General features: G+C 41.7%; 1 protein-coding gene across 2 annotated transcripts in view; it reads left to right on the top strand.

Annotated features, from left to right (window-relative positions):
• PDE4B (phosphodiesterase 4B) overlaps nucleotides 1-20,248 on the top strand; it is a 653,160-nt gene that overhangs the window by 487,415 nt on the left and 145,497 nt on the right. For both annotated transcript variants that reach the window (XM_081490838.1, XM_081490839.1), the window contains 3 exons: nucleotides 5,455-5,649; nucleotides 18,467-18,503; nucleotides 18,636-18,706. In XM_081490838.1, the coding sequence (XP_081346964.1) occupies nucleotides 5,455-5,649; nucleotides 18,467-18,503; nucleotides 18,636-18,706 (303 nt within the window). The remainder of the gene's footprint in view (nucleotides 1-5,454; nucleotides 5,650-18,466; nucleotides 18,504-18,635; nucleotides 18,707-20,248) is intronic.

Here is a 20,248-nt window from a genome sequence, read left to right as displayed (position 1 = left end):
AGAACGTCCCACCCTCACCTTCTCCCTCAGAGTCCATAAAATTGTTCTATGCATCTGTGTCTCTTATTCTGTCTCGCATATAGGGTTATCGTTACCATCTTTCAAATTCCATATATATGCATTAGTATACTGTATTGTTGTTTTTCTTTCTGGCTTACTTCACTCTGTATAATGGGCTCCAGTTTCATCCATCTCAGTAGAACCGATATGCTGTCTAGGTCGGTCATAGCTTTTCTTCCAAGAAGTAAGTGTCTTTTAATTTCATGGCTGCAGTCACCATCTGCAGTGATTTTGGAGCCCCCCCAAAAAATAAAGTCTGCCACCATTTCCATTGTTTCCCCATCTATTTGCCATGAAGTGATGGAACCGAATGCCATGATCTTAGTTTTCTGCATATTGAGTTTTCAGCCAGCTTTTTCACCCTCATCTTTCACTTTCATCAAGAGGCTCTTTAGTTCCTCTTTGATTTCTGCCATAAGGGTGGTGTCATCTGTATATCTGACGTTATTGATGTTTCTCTCAGCAATCTTGATTCCAGTTTGTGCTTCATCCAGCCCAGCATTTCACATGATGTACTCTGCATATAAGTTAAATAAACAAGCTGACAACATACAGCCTTGACATATTCCTTTCTCAATTTGGAACCAGTCTGTTGTTCCATGTCCAGTTCTAGCTATTGCTTCTTGACCTGCATACAGATTTCTCAGGAGGCAGGTAAGGTGGTCTGGTATTCCCATCTCTTTAAGAATTTTCCACAATTTGTTGTGATCCATACAGTCAAAGGCTTTGGCATAGTCTAAAAAGCAGAAGTAGACATATTTCTGGAACTCTCTTGCTTTTTCTATGACCCAACAGATGTTGGAGATTTGATCTCTGGTTCCTCTGCCTTTTCTAAATCCAGCTTGACCATCTGGAAGTTCTTGGTTCTTGTACTGTTGAAGCCTCGCTTGGAGACTTTTGAGTATTACTTTGGTAGCATGTGAGATGAGTGCAAAGAATCCTCCTGTCAATGCAGGAGACTTGGGTTCAATTCCTGGGTCAGGAAGATTCCCTGGAGGAGGAAATGGCAACCAACTCCAGTATTCTTGCCTGGAAAATCCCATGGACAGAGAAGGCTTGTGAAATATGTTCATGGGGTCACTAAGTGTTGGACATGTCTTAGCGAGTAAACAACAACAACAAATCCAGATGCCCGGGATGCAAAAGTGAGTAATATTGTGTTCCTTCTCTTTGGGGGTTAAGAATCTATTGGAGAGCAGCTAGATAAGAGGATGGTTAAATAAAGGGAGAATTAAATAGAGATCACAAGTATTGTGATCATGTATTGCTATAAAGGCATCTAGTGGAGCACAGAGAAGGAGCATGTATCTAGATAGAACTGGTAGCTGCAATGTTAGAAAATATTTACTGGAGGAGGTGATATGAGCTGAATTTGAAGTAGTGACTTACTGGAAACAGTGGGGAGAAGGGTATTCCAGTTATGGGGAGCACCACCTCCGCACACACAGCATCACCCACTACCACCACTGCTTTGGGAAGCTGAGACCTCTAGAATCAAAGCAGGAAAAAATTGTTAAAATATTAGGTCTTAGATAACAAATGATTGATTCAGTCCAGGGTGATCTGCCAAAGCATGCAGAATCACATGGGATGGCAGCATACAGAATCCTGGACGTCAGAGGGCAGGACTGGTGGTGGGGAGCTTGTTTCTGATCCTTGGGAAAAGGCTGCTTTTCACACTGTTTCAGTCCATATGCTGGATATGGGCAGGTACCATCAAATATTCAGAAGCCTGTCCATGACATCCTCTCAGTCTATCCAAAACTTCTCAGTGAACTCATCCAAATATTGAAGTACTTGTAAGCTCAAAGATATCAATGATCATGTTACTTAAAATTATAAATTAATGGCCTACAATAGGGAAAATGCCTCAAGAGGTTTGGAACAACATCTGGGTGAACCATTAAGTTCCACAGGCATGGAAAATGATGATTCTGGAAACTGTGCAGTATGTGAAAAAAATCATGATTTAAGCCTGCAGGAAAAATATTAATACTCAGAAAGAAAATATTAGACTGCTAATCTTTTTTCTCTGTTGTTTACATTTTAATCACATCCTTAGTTACTTTTATGATAATATTTTTTAATATAATGAAGCCTAAAGGTGAAATATGGCTTCCCTGGTGACGCCAGTGGTAAAGAACCTGCCTGCCAATGCAGGAGATGTAAGAGATGCAGGTTTGATCCCTGGGTCAGGTAGATCCCCTCAAGGAGGGCCTGGCAACCCACTCCAGTATTCTTGCCTGGAGAATCCCACGGACAGAGGAGCCTGGTGGGCTACAGTCCATAGGATCACAAAGAACTGGACATGACTGAAGTGACTTAGCATGCACACAAAGGTGAAATATGGATGCTGACTAAGGCAGAGGCAAAAAACCCTAAATAAATAATTACCCTTTTGTACATTTGTTTCCAATATTTCAGATTCCACTTTCCCCCAATTGTATTTCAGTTTGTGTGGTATATTTGTTTTGCTTGTTAAGTCTGTCCTGCGTCTTGCCCTTGCCTACACCCCTCTTCCCACCCTGGATCTGTGGGATGCATTGTGATGTCTGTCTGCTAATTTTGCTGTGACTGGGGCTGGTGTCTGGTTGGTGATTCATGTTTGTTCCTAAGTTGTACATCTGTGTTGGTTGCTTTGAAACATGCCCCAGGGAATATGAAAGGCCATTTGTCTCCCTGAAACTGCTTCTTTGCCCCCAGGGAATTCTTCTTTGGCTTCTGAATTCTGGCAAGCTCTTCTATGAGTTTAGGCAGGGTAAAGAAGAAAAAAAACAAAGGGAAGCAGCAGGGAGAGAGTTTTAGGGTCTGGGTCTAGTCCCTGCTTACCTGGCAGGACCAAAACTCCTGGTTACAAAAACTGGGGGCACATGCTTTGTGACATCTACTTAAAAGGTAATACTTGTGGAGTTATTTTCTTCCCACTAGGAATGCCTGCAGCAGGAAAGAGGGCAGACTGAGCCCTGATGGAAACCCTCAATGGAAAAAGTTCTGAGAGTTTGGTAGGCATACCCACTTGGCAACTCTTCTAAGAGTTTAGCACAGATATACACAGAAGTGACATTCATAATATTTAATGACTGGTACCACATGGACACTGACCAATTAAGTGGACACAGGCCACCATGCTCAAGCTGGAGGCCCCCTGCTGTTCCAGACATCAACCTTCTAGTTACTGGATACCCAGGAGGTCCGGCAGCTGCTGGAGGGTCTGGGGGCAGGGGCTGGCTGCCAGCTATTACCAAAGTATTTCAGTGTTTTAATACCCATTAAGGATATATAGACAGAGACCAAATGAATTACTGCATGGTTACTCATCATAAAAGTTCAAAGCTTATGCCCACTCTTAAGCTTTATGTAGTCCCATCTTTACCTATTAGGAGCCTGCCCTCTTTGTCTTAAAGAAGAGTTCAGAGCTGACCTCAAGACCTAGTCGTACTACAGGCTCCAGGTGGCACAAAGAAGTCCTTATCCACAAAGGAGCTCTTTATTTTGCTCAACGACTAGTATAGATCTCACCCAAGGGAAATTTGTAAGTCAGCTTACATTATATTTTCACTTGCTGCAATATATTTGCCTTACAACATAGCTTTACCTCCAGGCAGGCTGGCAAACAGGCTGAAATGTGTGAGTGATTGCCCACCTGCCAGCTTGCCTGCAGAGTCTGAAAGACCGTCCCATCCCAGACCATGAGCCTGCTGTGAAAATCCATCTGCAGTACCATGAAAGCTCAAATACATATATTGGATTGTTATGGCTCTTCCTTGTCCTCTTCATGGGAGATTCTCACTTGCTGCTTCTTATCAGACACCTAGAGTCTGAGGGTTGGCTAAAACCAGCTTCTCGGAATGGTCTCTGGGGAAGCATTATAACCCTGGATTCTCTCATTTCTTCTTTCCCTGTTTCAGTGAAACCTACAGCTTCAGCATAATTTGCTGCCTCCCCTGCCTTCACTCCAGTTAACGGCCAGGGTTGCTCATAATCCGACTGACTCTCTACATACCAAGCACAACTTTTGTCTGAATGTAGAGACTGAAAGGAAATTTCACTCTACCCAGAAAGCCATTCAGGAGCTCTGTGATTACAGAAGTCTGAGGTTGTAGATGACTGAGTTTGAAAACTTGGATTTTCCAATTCTCCTTGCACATATACTAGCCTGTGCCTTCATGCAGGCATTTAAAATCTCTCAAAGCCTCATCTTCCTCAAAAGTAGAGTGGAATCATATTGTGGAGGTCACAGGGTCATGATAAGGATTGTAAATGAAATAATAAACGAGAAAGCCATCTGTAAACTAAAAATATCCACCACAAGAGCATAGGCTGTAAGAACTAGTGAACAAAAAGAATCACAAATGTAGAAATGAATCATGGCAGCTGGATGAGTATGAAGTAAGCCCACTACTGTGGTTCAGCCTGGAAAAGAGAGCATCCTTTAGATGAGTAACTGCTCCAACACCTTTCTGGAGAGCTTTAGCTGGAGAGCAGTGAGTGGTCTAGAGAAATGCTAGGCAAGAGGGTTACTGCCAGTCTGAGGTTGTGCATGCAGGAAAAATATATAGAGGATGGTGGAAAGCATAGGAAAGACAGAGTACCTAAGGTAATACCAGGACTGGGAGAGAGAAAATAGACAAAATGTCTACCGCTTCCGCCTGTGTGGAATTGGTTCAAATAAACCTGAACTTGAGGGTACCATTCCAGAGTGAGGGAGACTGACCAGAAATCTCAACGACACTCTTCCGCTTGAGTCAATAGTGGCATCCTCCTTCCTCCAGAGAGAAAGCTCTGCTGCCCTGAAGGCCTATTTGGCATTATTAGATTAATTAAGTCATTTTCTATGCTTAAACTTGAGTATGAATGGTAAGTCGCAGACTGGGCCTCCCGTTTAATCAGCCAGTGGATGTTTTCAGGATAGCACTTTGTTCCTAAAAACATTCAGAAATATGCACATTGTATCTTTAATGAGCCTGTGATATTTATGTATGGCAGAGAGAAGTCTCCCAGCTAAGAAGACTCATTCAAGTGATAGTTGAGTGTCTGGCACTTAGAGCTGTGTTAGATGCTGTATCTGGAGTCGCTTATTATCACCAGTTCATTTTATGAATTTGTCAAAGTTACTCATGCCGCTGAAAGGCCATGGGACTTTGCACTGGGGATCAAATCCTGGCTCCACTCTTTGCTAATGACTAAACTTCTGTGAACTGTTCCCTTTATATAAAATAGAGGATTAGATGACTTTTTATATAAAAGAGAAAGAGAATGCAACTCAGAGCTGTTTGAGTGATGTGTGAAATGCTATGTAAAGTGCCTGGCATGCATGGTTCTCCATGTATGTATGTCAGGTGCCCTTCTTCCTGGTTCTCAAGTGACTAGGTTTTTGTTTTTTTTCTCTTTAAGCTTTGATGTGGAAAATGGCCCTTCCCCAGGTCGGAGCCCACTGGACCCCCAGGCCAGCTCTTCTTCTGGGCTGGTTCTTCATGCCACCTTTCCTGGGCACAGCCAGCGGAGAGAGTCCTTTCTGTACAGATCAGACAGCGACTATGACTTGTCACCAAAGGCGATGTCGAGAAACTCTTCACTTCCAAGTGAGCAGTAAGTACGAGCTGTCTGGCTCCCTGTCTCACACTTACCTCACCTTTAACACATCAGAGGAGCAACACTGTTCCCCTTTAACACAAGGGAAGAGGGAGAAAAAAAGTGAACAGGAGCAGAGATGACAACGATAACCACCTTAAGGGCATATATGCTCTCTTGAGTGAGAAATGTATAGCTAGGGTCCACAAGAGTGTCTAAAAACCTTAGGCACAGTGTTTGCTTTACTTCTGTTATTGATACTCTTTTAAGCTTTTGATTTTATATTGGAGTATAGCCAATCAACAATGTTGTGATAGTTTCAGGTGGACAGCAAAGGGACTCAGTCATATATATACATGTATCCATTCTCCCCTGAACCTCTCTCCCATCCAGGCTGCCACATAACATTGAGCAGAGTTTCCTGTGCTAAACTGTAGGACCTTGTTAGTTACCCATTTTAAATGTAGCACCTTGTATCCAAACTCCCTAAGTATCTCTTTCCCCTATTCTCCCCTCCCTGCTGAAGTTCATGCTCTAATACTTAAAAAAAAAAAAATTAATCAGCTTCATTTCCTGAACTGCTGAATCGTTTATGGCACGAGAACCTTAACACTTGCAAACCACAATCTAACTTTGCGAGGCATGCACAGTTTACATCAGGCTATAGCAGAGAAGGAAAACGGTGGTTGGTGACATGCAACTTCTCTGAGTGGCCTTTGCTGGGTAACATTTAGTAAGTTGTCATCTAGACACATGTCTGTGTCCCTTGTCTGGAACCTTGATACAATGCCCACTTATTGCCTGGCTCCTGGGTGAGACAGGACACACTTCCACCAACCTATTAAGCATAGCTGATGTTTCTGTTTTGCTGCTATTAACTGGAGATCTCTAATTTTTGTTTAAAGAACAGCGACAGGGTTGTGTTAATTTTTTGTTAAGTTTCTGAAACCAAATAAAATTGGATGATGGAATGCGAGCCTTAAAAGGTTTCTGGGCACACATACAATCGTTTTTAATATCATATGTTATAAAAATATCAGTAGCTGCCTAAAGTCTCCAGACTGGAAAATTCTACTGGGCTCTCCTCAGTTGTTGGAAAGGAAGCTAAAAAGGGTCACCCTTTTGTGAAAGGGGCACAGGGCATTTTAAACCTACCAATAAGAAAATATGCCCCAGGGCACTTCTACCAGCTAATTTTAACAGAAGCATGTGCTCAGTTGCTCAGTCGTGTCCAACTCTTTGTGATCATATAGACTATAGCCTAGCAGGCTCCTCTATCCATGGAATTCTCCAAGCAAGGATACTGGAGTGGGTAGCCATTTCCTCCTCCAGGGGATTTTCCTGACCCAGGAATAGAACTCAAGTCTCCTGCGTCTTCTGCATTGGCAGGCGGATTCTTTACCATTGAGCCACCTAGGAAGCCCTTAATAGAAGCACTTCTGCCCTAAAACATCTCAATCATTGGTAGACCAAAACTCATTTGGCTAATATTTACTGAAGCTCGGGGCTTCCCTTGTGGCTCAGCTGCTAAAGAATCTGCCTGCCATGAGGGAGACCTGGGTTCAATCCCTGGGTTGGGACGATCCCCTGGAGAAGGGAAAGGCTACCCACTTCAATGTTCTGGACTAGAGAATTACATGGGCTGTACAGTCCATGGGGTTGCAAAGAGTCAGACACAACTGAGCAACTTTTACTTTTACTTTCTCTACTGAAGCTCACCTATGTTCCAGGCAGTGTACCAGGCTCTGGGAGTGACAGATGAACAGAATAGTGGAAAAATCACAGAGAAGTTAAAAAATAAATGCTATTCTCAAAAAAACTGCATGTTCTCAGGAAGGTTACAGTTACATAAGAAAGAGGAACTCTGGTGCTATGTGGAAGGAAGCATTCAGTGAGTGCATACCATGGAACCCTGCTTATTTACATATGTTATCCTTTTTAATCTTTGCAACAGTCCTGTCAGGTGGGTGGCATTATTATCTCTTCTCTATAGAGGATGAAACAGAGATTCTGAGAAGTTGAGAAAACTACCCCTCCCATACGACTCTGTGCCTTGCTATTATCCCTTGATGTAGATAAGACAGGCTACAGGCAAAACTTTTGGACTCTCCCTATGCTCTTCAAACTGCAAAGTAGAGTCTCTACTAAGAGGTAGAAAACGTGAATGCAGGGTAGAGGTAACCTCTCTGCTGTAGGTCACGTAGCGCTAAGGAAGTTTCTGACCAAGGCTCAGATGGGGACTTTGACAGTGAACATACCTGAAATTCTCTCTTCCACCAAAACAAACACCTTTCACCTTTCTCCTCCCTGGGCAGAAGATGTGGCAAGCGGGAGGTAATTGGAGCTTCATTCACAGTGTTTCATGGGAGAAAGACTAACTTTGGACAGCAGCTAGTGGCTCCCCCAGACTCATGACAAACAGCTTGATGTGTCTCCAGGTCACTCAGAGGCTTCCCAGCAGATTCTAACCAAATTTAAAATTAAATTCTACCAATTCCTTACTTACAATCAACAGGTTATAGAAATTTTGAATTTGAAGAGATCTTAAAGATTACACTCAGTCTATAGCGGTAGAAACAGATGTCTAGTTCTGAATGACTCTGCATCCAGGGTCCCTAATATTAATGGTTAGCCTCTTTTCAGTTTTATCAACCAGCAAAAATGTCCCCTAGCTTTACAACCTATATAGTGTTGCCAACTTTAGAGTTAGACCGGTAAGAATTATATATGCAAGATAACTAGTATCACTTTAAAAACAAACAAAAAAAAAGCAACTTTAAAACATAGGGCACACTTTCAAAATAAAGAATAGTCCTTCCCAAGAAAACACATTTGGCAACATGAGCTCATCCTGTCAAAGATACTGATAATAAGATATATTAACATTTTTGGGTAAATAAAAATAGCACACAATGTTGTTTTGCAAATATTTCAACATGAGAGTAAAACTTTCATATATTTGTCAGTTTAGAAATTTGTATTTCTCAACACAGCAACAAGTAGGACTTGAATATCCAGATTCTTCATTTTATCAGGACTACATTGGAAAATCCAGTTTTACACAGGTGTGTACTAAATCACTTCAGTCATGTCCAACTGTTTGTGACCCCGTGGACCTTAGCCCACCACGCTCCTCTGTCCATGGAATTCTCCAGGCAAGAATACTGGAGTGGATTGCCATTTCCTCCTCCAGGAAATCTTCCCAATCCAGGGATCAAACCCGGGTCTCCTATATTGTAGGCAGATTTACATGGATATCTTGAGCTAAACTGAAGTCATGCTCTCAAAGCTATTTGACTCAATCAACTATTACTCTTCAGGATGACTTGACATAAATAGAGAAACCACAGTCCCTAAACCTCTTGCTGCTTCTCCTGCCTTCTATTCACAAAGTCAAGAGAAAGAAGGACAATAATTGAGCTGGAATCTCACGTGAAGGCTGTGGGGTGAGGGCTGCAGCGTATTCCCCACTCAGGAGTCCTCATATCCAGCACAGAGCAGTCATGAATTTACATAAGAAGTAGAACATCCTGCATAATTCCTCAGCATTAAATCTTAACAGTGGAGACAATGCTGTCTTTTTACAGCTTTTCATCTGAACTCTTTCAAGAGGAAAAATATAGGCAGGCAGAATGAATGAACAGATACTAAGTAAAAATGTGAATGGAAAATTAAAAGTGGCTTTAACATACAGCAACGAAAGAGAGATTGAAATAAAGGTTTCTAGTAAAGAAAACTAGATGACCATTGGATCCCAAAAGGAAATTCCCCATGCTTTCCTAGATGTGGCAATAATTTGTTGGTCTCTGTTCAGTTCCTGTATTGTAGTCATCTTTATTGGAGTGCGTCTATATGCCAAAGTACAGATTTCCCTAAGGGAGCATAAAGTACTAGGAATTGGGGAGGCCAATTACATTGTCCAAAACTTTGGAGGAACCAACCTGGGCAGGACCCACTTTTGATTATCCACCAGTAAAGCCACAGGGAAGGAAGATCCCTGTTTCCTTTATTTAGTCATCCTATTTGCAGTCTTATACAGACAAGTTTTTAAAGCCACTGTTGATGTGAGGAGTGATCTCTAGAGAGAGCGGTCACAGGAAATGAGATCTGAAAACCAAAAGGAAAAGTAGAAATAACAGCCCACTTAAATTTAAGACCTGTTTACTGATGAGCTACAAAAAAGTACAATGTGGTATCTAAGACGAGTTACAGCCATGATACCTACTAGCACCATAACTTTAAGACACTGAATGTTTTTCATAGTGTCTAAATTATCTAAATAAAAGCACACATTTATTAAGCATTTCCTATATACTATTTAAAGTATTTACATATTTTAATTCATTTATTCCCCTTAATGAATGAATACTATAATTCAGTATTATAGTACTATCATTGTTTTGGTACTATAATTGTCTTGGTGGTACTATAACTGTCTTGGTACTATAATTGTCTTGTCTTAAAGAGGAGAACACTGGAGCACAGAGAAGTTAAGTAATTTGCCCAGTAAACAGGGAAACACAACTCAAATTCAGGGAATCTAGATGACACCACCCTTATGGCAGAAAGTGAGGAAGAACTAAAGAGCCTCTTGATGAAAGTGAAAGAGAGTGAAAAAGTTGGCTTAAAGCTCAACGTTCAGAAAACTAAGACCATGGCATCTGGTCCCATCACTTCATGGGAAATAGATGGGAAACAGTGGAAACAGTGGCTGAATTTATGTCTTTGGGCTCCAAAATCACTGCAGATGGTGATTGCAGCCATGAAATTAAAAGACGCTTACTCCTTGGAAGGAAGGTTATGACCAACCTAGATAGCATATTTAAAAGCAGAGACATTACTTTGCCAACAAAGGTCCGTCTAGTCAAGGCTATGGTTTTTCCAATGGTCATGTATGGATGTGAGAGTTGGACAGTGAAGAAAGCTGAGTACCGAAGAATTGATGCTTTTGAACTGTGGTGTTGGAGAAGACTCTTGAGAGTCCCTTGGACTGCAAGGAGATCCAACCAGTCCATCCTAAAGGAGATCAGTCCTGGGTGTTCATTGGAAGGTCTGATGTTGAAGCTGAAACTCCAATACTTTGGCCACCTCATGCAAAGAGTTGACTCATTGGAAAAGACCTTAATGCTGGGAAGGATTGGGGGCAGGAGGACAAGGGGACGACAGAGGATGAGATGGTTGGATGGCATCACCGACTCGATGGACGTGGGTTTGGGTAAACTCTGGGAGTTGGTGATGGACAGGGAGGCCTGGCGTGCTGCAATTCACGGGGTTGAAAAGAGTCGGACACGACTGAGCGACTGAACTGAACTGATCTGAAACCATATGGATATTCAGTACATAAACAGACTAAAAAATGATGAAAAATAAAAATAATGATACAAATCTCTGCTCTGCCTACCTTTCTAGCTATTACAAAAATTATATCCATCCTTTCTTTGAACAAAAATTTGCTTACATTTAGACACCTTGCAAGCAAATGAGACATCTTCTGTGTCTTCAAGGGAGCTAAAATATTACTAAGTCAATGTGCTGTACCTAGTCATTCAGTCGTGTCCTACTCTTTGCGATTCGATGGACTGTACCAGGCTCCTCTGTCCATGGGAATCTCCGGGCAAGAATAGTGGAGTGGGTTGCCATGCCCTCCTCCAGGGGATCTTCCCCACCTAGGGATCAAACCTGGATCTGCTGCATTGCAGGCAGATTCTTTACTGACTGAGCCAAGTCAGTAGGTAGTTGTAATACCTTCAGAAAAGGGCAATGGTAGAAAGGGATTCCCAGGACTTTGAGAGATCTGGCCTGGCAAAGCGAGAGGCCTACTTTGAGGAGTTACAGCTAAGCTAGAGGAATTAGCAAAAGGGTGTGCAGGAAGAAGGGCCATGTGCTCACTAACTCTAGTTCTCAAGAATGTTTTGGGGAACCACAGCTCAGTGTGGCTCAGACAAAGAATGTGAAAGGATGAGAAAGTGGTGAGAGACATGCTAGGTAAGTAAGCAGGACCCCCACCAGGAAGGGCCTGTGTGAGGACTTAGCATTTATGCTGCAGGCAAGCAGCCTGGAGCTACTAAAGGCTTTTAAGCAGGAAAATACATAATCAGACAAAAGTTTTTGAAAGATAACTCTGATTACAATCTAAAGGACAGTTTGGAGGGTGGACAAAGCCTAAAACTATTTCCAAGAGCCAAATGGGAGGGGCTTTGGTAATTTACATAATAAAGGATGGGATTCTATGTTACAACAGATCTAGTGGGCAATTAATAAATATTTGCAAGTTAGGATCCACAGATGGTGGTGGTTGACTGCAGGATGAGGGAGAGGAAGGTTTCAGGCTTGACCAACAAGATCAGTGCTTGCACCATTCCCTAGGGTCAAGAACATTCCCTTACCACAAGAAATAAGACACATGAAAATGCTTTGTAAACTGTAAAGTACAATATAAATATTAGTACTTTTGATTTTAATGGGGACAGAAATGACTATCTTAAAGAAGTTCTCACCAGCTGGAAAGATAGACATGCAATTCTTTAATTATAATAATGATGATACCCACTACTAATGAGAGTAACTATAACTGAATAGCAAAAGTGTTTTTATGTGCCAAGCACTGTTGTAAGAGTGGTATATACATAATAACTCATTTAAATCTCACAACAGGTTGTGACAGGCATCGAGTGGTTGCCTAAAGTCTCATAGTTTGTAATAGTGCAGCTGAAAAGGCTGCACTAAACCAAAGGCTGTCTGGCTGCAAAAGCTGTATTCTTAACTACAAGTATAGTCTGTTTCTCCAAGACAGCCTAAAATCAATGTTACAAAAAAGTACAAGTAAAATTCTGCATGTAGATAGGAAACAGAGAAAGGTGAAACTGATAAAATCCAGACTGTAGCAGTAGGAAGAAGCATTTTTGCTTTCTAGAAAAGTATTTCATTGTTGAGAGCAGACCCACGCTCAATTAAGACCCACGGAGTTGTTCTTTAGTTGCTAAGCTGTGTCCGAGACCCCATGGACTATAGCCTTCCAGACAAGGATACTGGAGTGGGTTGCCATTTCCTTCCAGGAAATGGGCATCTCCCTGACCCAGGAATTAAACCCGAGCCTCCTTCATTGGCAGGCAGATTCTTTATCACTGAGCCACCTGGGAAGCCCATTAAGACCCTCAGAGTACTCGTCTCCAATTAGCCTACAGAATTGTAATGTGCTGAGTTGGTCGCTAGATGGTGCTCGTGCCATGGTTCTGAATATCTGGTCTTGTTCCTGTGGGATAGTGCCCTCTCTAGTGGATTGGGCAACTAACTACATCAGTTTGGTTTTTTTTTCATGAATCTTTAATTTGATTTTATTTTTTTAATTTTATTTTATGTTTTTATTTAAATTAGTTTATTTATCTATTTTTTAACTTTACAATATTGTATTTGTTTTGCCATACATTGACATGAATCCACCATGGGTGTACATGTTTTCCCCTTCCAGAACCCCCCTCCCATCTCTCTCCCCATCCCATCCCTTCAGGTCATCCCGGTGCACCAGCCCTGAGTGCCCTGTATCATGCATCGAACCTGGACTGGCGATTCGTTTCACATATGATGATTTACATGCTTCAATACCATTTTCCCATAGCATACCGCCCTCGCCCTCTCCCGTAGTCCATAATACTGTTCTATTTATTTGTGTCTCTTTTGATGTCTCGCATACAGGGTTATCTCTACCGATTAACTAAATACCATATATATGCATTAGTATACTGTATTGGTGTTTTTCTTTCTGGCTTACTTCACTCTGTATACTGGGCTCCAGTTTCATCCATCTCAATAGAACTGATTCAAAAGTATTCTTTTTAATGGCTGAGTGATATTCTGTGGTGTATATGTACCACAGCTTCCTTATCCATTCATCTGCTGATGGGCATCTAGGCTGCTTCCATGTCCTGGCTATTATAAACAGTGCTGCGATGAACATTGGGGTACACGTGTCTCTTTCAAGTCTGGTTTCCTCAGTGTGTATGCCCAGCAGTCATATGGCATATGGCATGGGTCATATGGCAGTTCTAGTTCCAGTTTTTTGAGGAATCTCCACACTGTTCTCCATAGTGGCTGTACTAGGTTGCATTCCCACCAACAGTGTAAGAGGGTTCCCTTTTCTCCACACCCTCTCCAGCATTTATTGCTTGTAGTCTTTTGGATAGCAGCCATTCTGACGGGCATGAAATGGTACCTCATTGTGGTTTTGATTTGCATTTCTCTGATAATGAGTGATGTTGAGCATCTTTTCATGTGTTTGTTAGCCATCTGTATGTCTTCTTTGGAGAAGTGTCTGTTTAGTTCTTTGGCCCACTTTTTGATTGGGTCGTTTATTTTTCTGGAATTAAGCTGCAGGAGTTGCTTGTATATTTTTGAGATAAATTGTTTGTCCATTGCTTCGTTTGCTATTATTTTCTCCCATTCTGAAGGCTGTCTTTTCACCTTGCTTATAGTTTCCTTCGTTGTGCAAAAGCTTTTAATTTTAATTGGGTCCCATTTGTTTATTTTTGCTTTTATTTCCGATATTCTGGGAGGTGGGTCATAGAGGATCCTGCTGTGGTTTATGTTGGAGAGTGTTTTGCCTATGTTTTATTCTAGGACTTTTATAGTTTCTGGTCTTACGTTTAGATCTTTAATCCATTTTGAGTTTATTTTTATGTATGGTGTTAGAAAGTGTTCTAGTTTCATTCTTTTACAAGTGGTTGACCAGTTTTCCCAGCACCACTTGTTAAAGAGATTGTCTTTTCTCCATTGTATATTCTTGCCTCCTTTGTGAAAGATAAGGTGACTACAGGTGCGTGAATTTATCTCTGGGCTTTTTATTTTGTTCCATTAATCTATATTTCTGTCCTTGTGCCAGTACCATACTGTCTTGATGACTGTGGCTTTGTAGTTACATCAGTTTTTATAACCAATCAAGTATTTTGTTACATCCATGCCCTTTTCTTATCCATATATCAAATGATGACTTTAAAAATCTGGACTGGTTTTATAAATTATCTGGCTGTACTCAAATAGAAGTTTTCTCTTTGTTTTCTTATCTACAGATTATCTGATCATTTCTATAGCAGTTACTATCTGCCATACAGCATTAGCTTTTACAGTTCAAATTCTTCAAGGGACTCAGGATCTGAAAATTCATCCCTTGCCTCTGGATATTCTACTCTCATAAATTTCAGAAGTTTCATAATAATAAAGTGATTTTGACCCGGGGCCCTCTCTGAATTTTTTTAGTTCAGTTCAGTTCAGTTCAGCCGCTCAGTCATGTCCAGCTCTTTGGGACCCCATGGACTGCAGCACGCCAGGCCTCCCTGTTTACCACCAACTCCTGGAATTGACTCAAGCTCATGTCCATTGAGTTGGTGATGCCATCCAACCATCTCATCCTCTGTTGTCCCCTTCTCCTTCTGCCCTCAATCTTTCCCAGCATCAGGGTCTTTTCAAATGAGTCAGTTCTTCGCATCAGGTGGCCAAAGTATTGGAGTTTCAGCTTCAGCATCAGTCCTTCCAAAGAATATTCAGGACTGATTTCCTTTAGGATGGACTGGTTGGATCTCCTTGCTGTCCAAGGGACTCTCAAGAATCTTCTCCAATGCCACAGTTCAAAAGCATCAATTCTTAGGCGCTTAGTTTTCTTTATGGTCCAACTCTCACAACCATACATGACTATTGGAAAAACCATAGCCTTGACTAGACTTACCTTTGTTAGCAAAGTAATGTCTCTGCTTTTTCATATGCTGTCTAGGTTGGTCATAACTTTTCTTCCAAGGAGCAGGCGTCTTTTAATTTCATGGATGCAGTCACCATCTGCAGTGATTTTGGAGCTCAAAAAAATGAAGTCTGTCACTGTTTCCATTCTTTCCACATCTATTTGCCATGAAGTGATAGGACCAGATGCCATGATCTTAGTTTTCTGAATGTTGAGCTTGGCCTACCTGCTGTGGGTCCACGCCTGAGCTCCACACCAGCTGAGCCCACGCTGGCCCAGGCGCCTGCGCGCTGCTGGCCAAGCTTCGCACTCGCTCACTGTCTTTGAATTTTTTTAACCTCCCTTTAATCATTAGTTTGTACAGTTTTAGTAACTCCCTATTCATGCAACAATATATCAGCTTTCGGCACTATTTATGTGTGAGATTTGCTCATATTATTTAACTTTTGTTGGGAATTTAGATTCCAGAAATCCAGGAGCCATAGCTGATCTACTTAAGTCTAACACTATCACTGTATTCCCAACTCACCCGGATGTCTTCTGAACGATGTGAACTTCACAGCAGAAATCTGAACAAATAGTAGGCTATTGCACCCATCTGAACTTCATCCCCTCAAAAAAAGCTTGGGAAGGGGCAGTTCTTGTAACATCTCCCCACCCTGCGTTTATTACAACTGCATGTCTCTTCACTCTTCCTCTGTCTCGTTTTCACTTCTCTCCAAGAACCCTGAGGTTCTTCCTTCGGATCTCTCCATATACTCCCATCCATGAAGCCACTCTCTCCCATTGCTTTAGTGGTCCCCACTATTGTAAGTAAGTCCTAAATCTCTAGCTCTAATCCCCGTATTTTAGTCTTCCCACTTGCTGTTTCCACCAGGATATCAATGAGTATCTTAAAACTCAATGTGTGAGAAAGTGACACATCTCCTCCAATGCCTCCTCACTTTTTTATTTATACTCATGACTTCACTATTTTCCCAGATACCTGTTCTAAACATGAAAATAGTATTTCTTTATGAACCCTATCCAACTAATGCCAAGTCCTTGGCAACACGTTCAGGGTCTCTTCCAGTTGTCTTTGCTTATTTCTTCCTCCGCCTCACCAAAGTCTTCTCATCTGAGTGACAGCAACGTCCTTCCAACCACTCTTCTTGGCTCTGTCCTCGCTCCTGTCTATCTCTCATGCCCATAGCATTTTGCTTTCTAAAGCACTTTTCCATTCACCTATCTCACTGCAAACCTCATTTCTTCTGCAGAGTTAAGCACCAATTCCACAACCGTTGCTCACAATGTCCATAATATGAGTGTGGGGGACCTTCGAGTATTGTCCTCTGCAAATGTCTGTCATGTACTCAGCTCTGTCCAGACAACCACCAAGCATCTCCAGTTCCAGTATTTTCCCATTTCAGTGCCTCTATTCTTGTATTGCTCTCATTAGAAGCATCTACCATCCCTACCTTTTAAAGCCTGTACTTGCAAATTCATCTCGAATACCACCTGTTCAATCAAGCCTTTCCTGCCTTGTCTGATCTGTAGTTATCACTTCTGCTCTGTACCCCCATTAAGTATCAATTGTTTGTATTCTCATTCTATATGTATATGATTTATACTATCTACTGCAGTGTTTTGGATATTTTTTTGCCTCCTTTTTTAATTTGAGGGGATCATGAGCTCTGTCAACCATGAATTCAGTCAACCAAACCATGCAGGGCCATCATAAAACAGGAAAACATAATAGTTAAAAGCACAGATTTTTGGAATCCAATAGTCTTAGTTCTTCCACTTATTAGCTATGTGCTGGTTAAGCAGTGGCTTACCTACTCTGAGCTTTGATATTATCTATAAAATAAGCCTAAGATTAGCTGCTTCAAGTCTTCTTACAAGAGTTAAATGAGGTTTCACGCAGGACCTGACAGATGGTAATCACTCAAAGAACACTTAGTCTTGTCAGTGTTCTTTTTATAGTCACTGTACAAAGCAGATGCACAGAAAGTTTACCAGATGAAATTGAAGGGGGACTTCTAGCTAAAGACCACAGGAGAAAGGAAAATATTGTACTCAATGAAACCCTAAGATAAAAACCCACACTAGAGAAGAGGTCCCCAAAGATACAGGTGTTATCCAAGCCTGGATCCCAAGGCCTCACCTGATGCCTGGTGCTGGGCAGGTGTTTAATAACCATTGGTTGCACTCCCATAGCTAGTGAATAAGTGCCATATTTGTCCAGTGATCGTGAATACAGAGCAGATGATCAGACAGTGAAGGAAACTCATTGTCCGCCACCTTCTGTGCGACTTATAATTCACATTGTGATAGCAAATTGGCCCGATTGTGTGCCTGCAGCTCAGGCCAGCATGTCCTCTAATGGTTTTAATGGAGATCTTGCTGCACGTGGATTTAAGAAGATTTATCAAAGCTTGTGTCAGAGAGAGAAGTCTCTTCTGAAAACACACTTCTGAGTATTCCCAACTGCAGAATTTACGTGGCTTAGCTCAATCAAACCTTTGGGACAAAGTGAGAGACAATGATATGATAATAGTAGGTTCAGTCCCTATACTCCCTTAAAAGCTTTTCCTTTGGTACTTTAAGAAAAAAAGTTATATTAAAAACAAAAGTAATGGGATTCCCAGACAGAAATCTGTGTTTAAATGGCATTAAGGCTGTGGTTCAAATCAACAAAAGCCAGGAAATCCAAAGTTAACCTTTATCCAGACTCTTAGGCCATTTTTTCCAGCTCTGTGTGTGCCTGTGAGCAGTCCTCCCTTTGAATTTCCTGGCTCTGGCCACCAAAATCCACAAATCGCTTTGAATTACAGTTCTCCGGGTCTGCTATTTAATGAGAATATACCCTGAAGATATAAACTTACTTGCAAGTGTTTTTATATGTAGCCACTGTGAATCTAGGAGCTATGAACCTGGTGGGTTTTTCTTTTTTCTTTCAAGTTCCTGAAATTCCCATCTCTGCCTAAGTCAGTCCTGCCTTATATCCAGGTAGAATGACTTGTCTAACATTTGTGTTGCTAACACCAATGAAGTTTAATGACAGTTTATATGTCATAGTTATAAAGCAAATACATTAAAAAAAAATTTTTTTCTCTCTCTTTTCACCAGACATGGCGATGACTTGATTGTAACACCTTTTGCCCAGGTATGTATCATGCTGGCCTGGCTCATTCTCACCCTGTCCCTGGGTATAGTTTCTAAGAGTGGTCTGTGAACCTACCTATCCCTCTCCTTTTGTTCCTAACCACTCCTAACTGTGGAAATATTTTCCTTTTAGGTTCTCGCCAGCTTGCGAAGTGTGAGAAACAACTTCACTCTGCTGACAAACCTTCATGGAACATCCAATAAGTAAGCACACACATTTGTGAAGTTATGAATCCCTTCCGAAATGTGGAACACTGAATAGCACTAATACACACACAAACATACAACTGAACACTAATGAATGGAAATTTCTCCTCTTGGCTAGGATATGTGGTAAAATTTGAAAGTAGGATGGATGACCATAGTATTTTAGAACTGGTAAGACGTTAGAGAATGCTCAAACTACCGCACAATTGCCCTCATCTTACACACTAGTAAAGTAACGCTTAAAATTCTCCAGCCAGGCTTCAGCAATACATGAACCGTGAAATTCCAGATGTTCAAGCTGGTTTTAGAAAAGGCAGAGGAACCAGAGGTCAAATTGCCAACATCCACTGGATCATCGAAAAAGCAAGAGAGTTCCAGAAAAACATTTATTTCTGCTTTATTGACTATGCCAAAGCCTTTGACTGTGTAGATCACAATAAACTGTGGAAAACTCTTCAAGAGATGGGCATAGCATACCACCTGACCTGCCTCTTGAGAAACCTGTATGCAGGTCAGGAAGCAACAGTTAGAACTAGATATGCAACAACAAACTGGTTCCAAATAGGAAAAGGAGTACGTCAAGGCTGTATATTGTCACCTTGCTTATTTAACTTATATACAGAGTACATCATGAGAAACGTTGGGCTGGAGGAAGCACAAGCTAGAATCAAGATTGCCGGGAGAAATATCAATAACCTCAGATATGTAGATGACACCACCCTTATGGCAGATAGTGAAGAAGAACTAAAGAGCCTCTTGATGAAAGTGAAAGAGGAGAGTGAAAAAGTTGGCTTAAAGCTCAACCTTCAGAAAACTAAGATCATGGTATCTGGTCCCTCATGTCATGGCAAATAGATGAGGAAACAGTGGAAACAGTGGCTGACTTTATTTTTCTGGGCTCCAAAATCACTGCAGATGGTGATTGCAGCCATGAAATTAAAAGACTCTTGCTCCTTGGAAGGAAAGTTATGACCAACCTAGTTCATGCATTGGAGAAGGAAATGGCAACCCACTCCAGTGTTCTTGCCTGGAGAATCCCAGGGACGGGGGAGCCTGGTGGGCGGCCATCAATGGGGTCGCACAGAGTCGGACATGACTGTAGCGACTTAGCAGCAGCAGCAGACAGCATATTGAAAAGCAGAGACTTTACTTTGTCAACAAATGTCCGTCTAGTCAAGGCTATGGTTTTTCCAGTGGTCATGTATGGATGTGAGAGATGGACTATAAAGAAAGCTGAGTGCCAAAGAATTGATGCTTTTGAACTGTGGTATTGGAGAAGACTCTTGAGAGTCCCTTGGACTGCAAGGAGATCCAACCAGTCCATCCTAAAGGAGGTCAGTCTTGGTAGGACTGATGTTGAAGCTGAAACTCCAATACTTTGGCCACCTGATGCGAAGAGCTGACTCATTTGAAAAGACCCTGATGCTGGGAAAGATTGAGGGCAGGAGGAGAAGGGGACGACAGGGTGAGATGGTTGGATGGCATCACTGACTCGATGGACATGGGTTTGGGTAAACTCCGGCAGTTGGTGATGGACAG

Source organism: Giraffa tippelskirchi, chromosome 5 (genome assembly GCF_054371585.1).
Source record: "Giraffa tippelskirchi isolate mGirTip1 chromosome 5, T2T-mGirTip1v1.2.pri, whole genome shotgun sequence".
Taxonomy (NCBI): Eukaryota; Metazoa; Chordata; class Mammalia; order Artiodactyla; family Giraffidae; genus Giraffa; species Giraffa tippelskirchi.
Note: the sequence above shows the minus strand (reverse complement) of the source record. Positions and strands in the feature narration are given on the sequence as shown.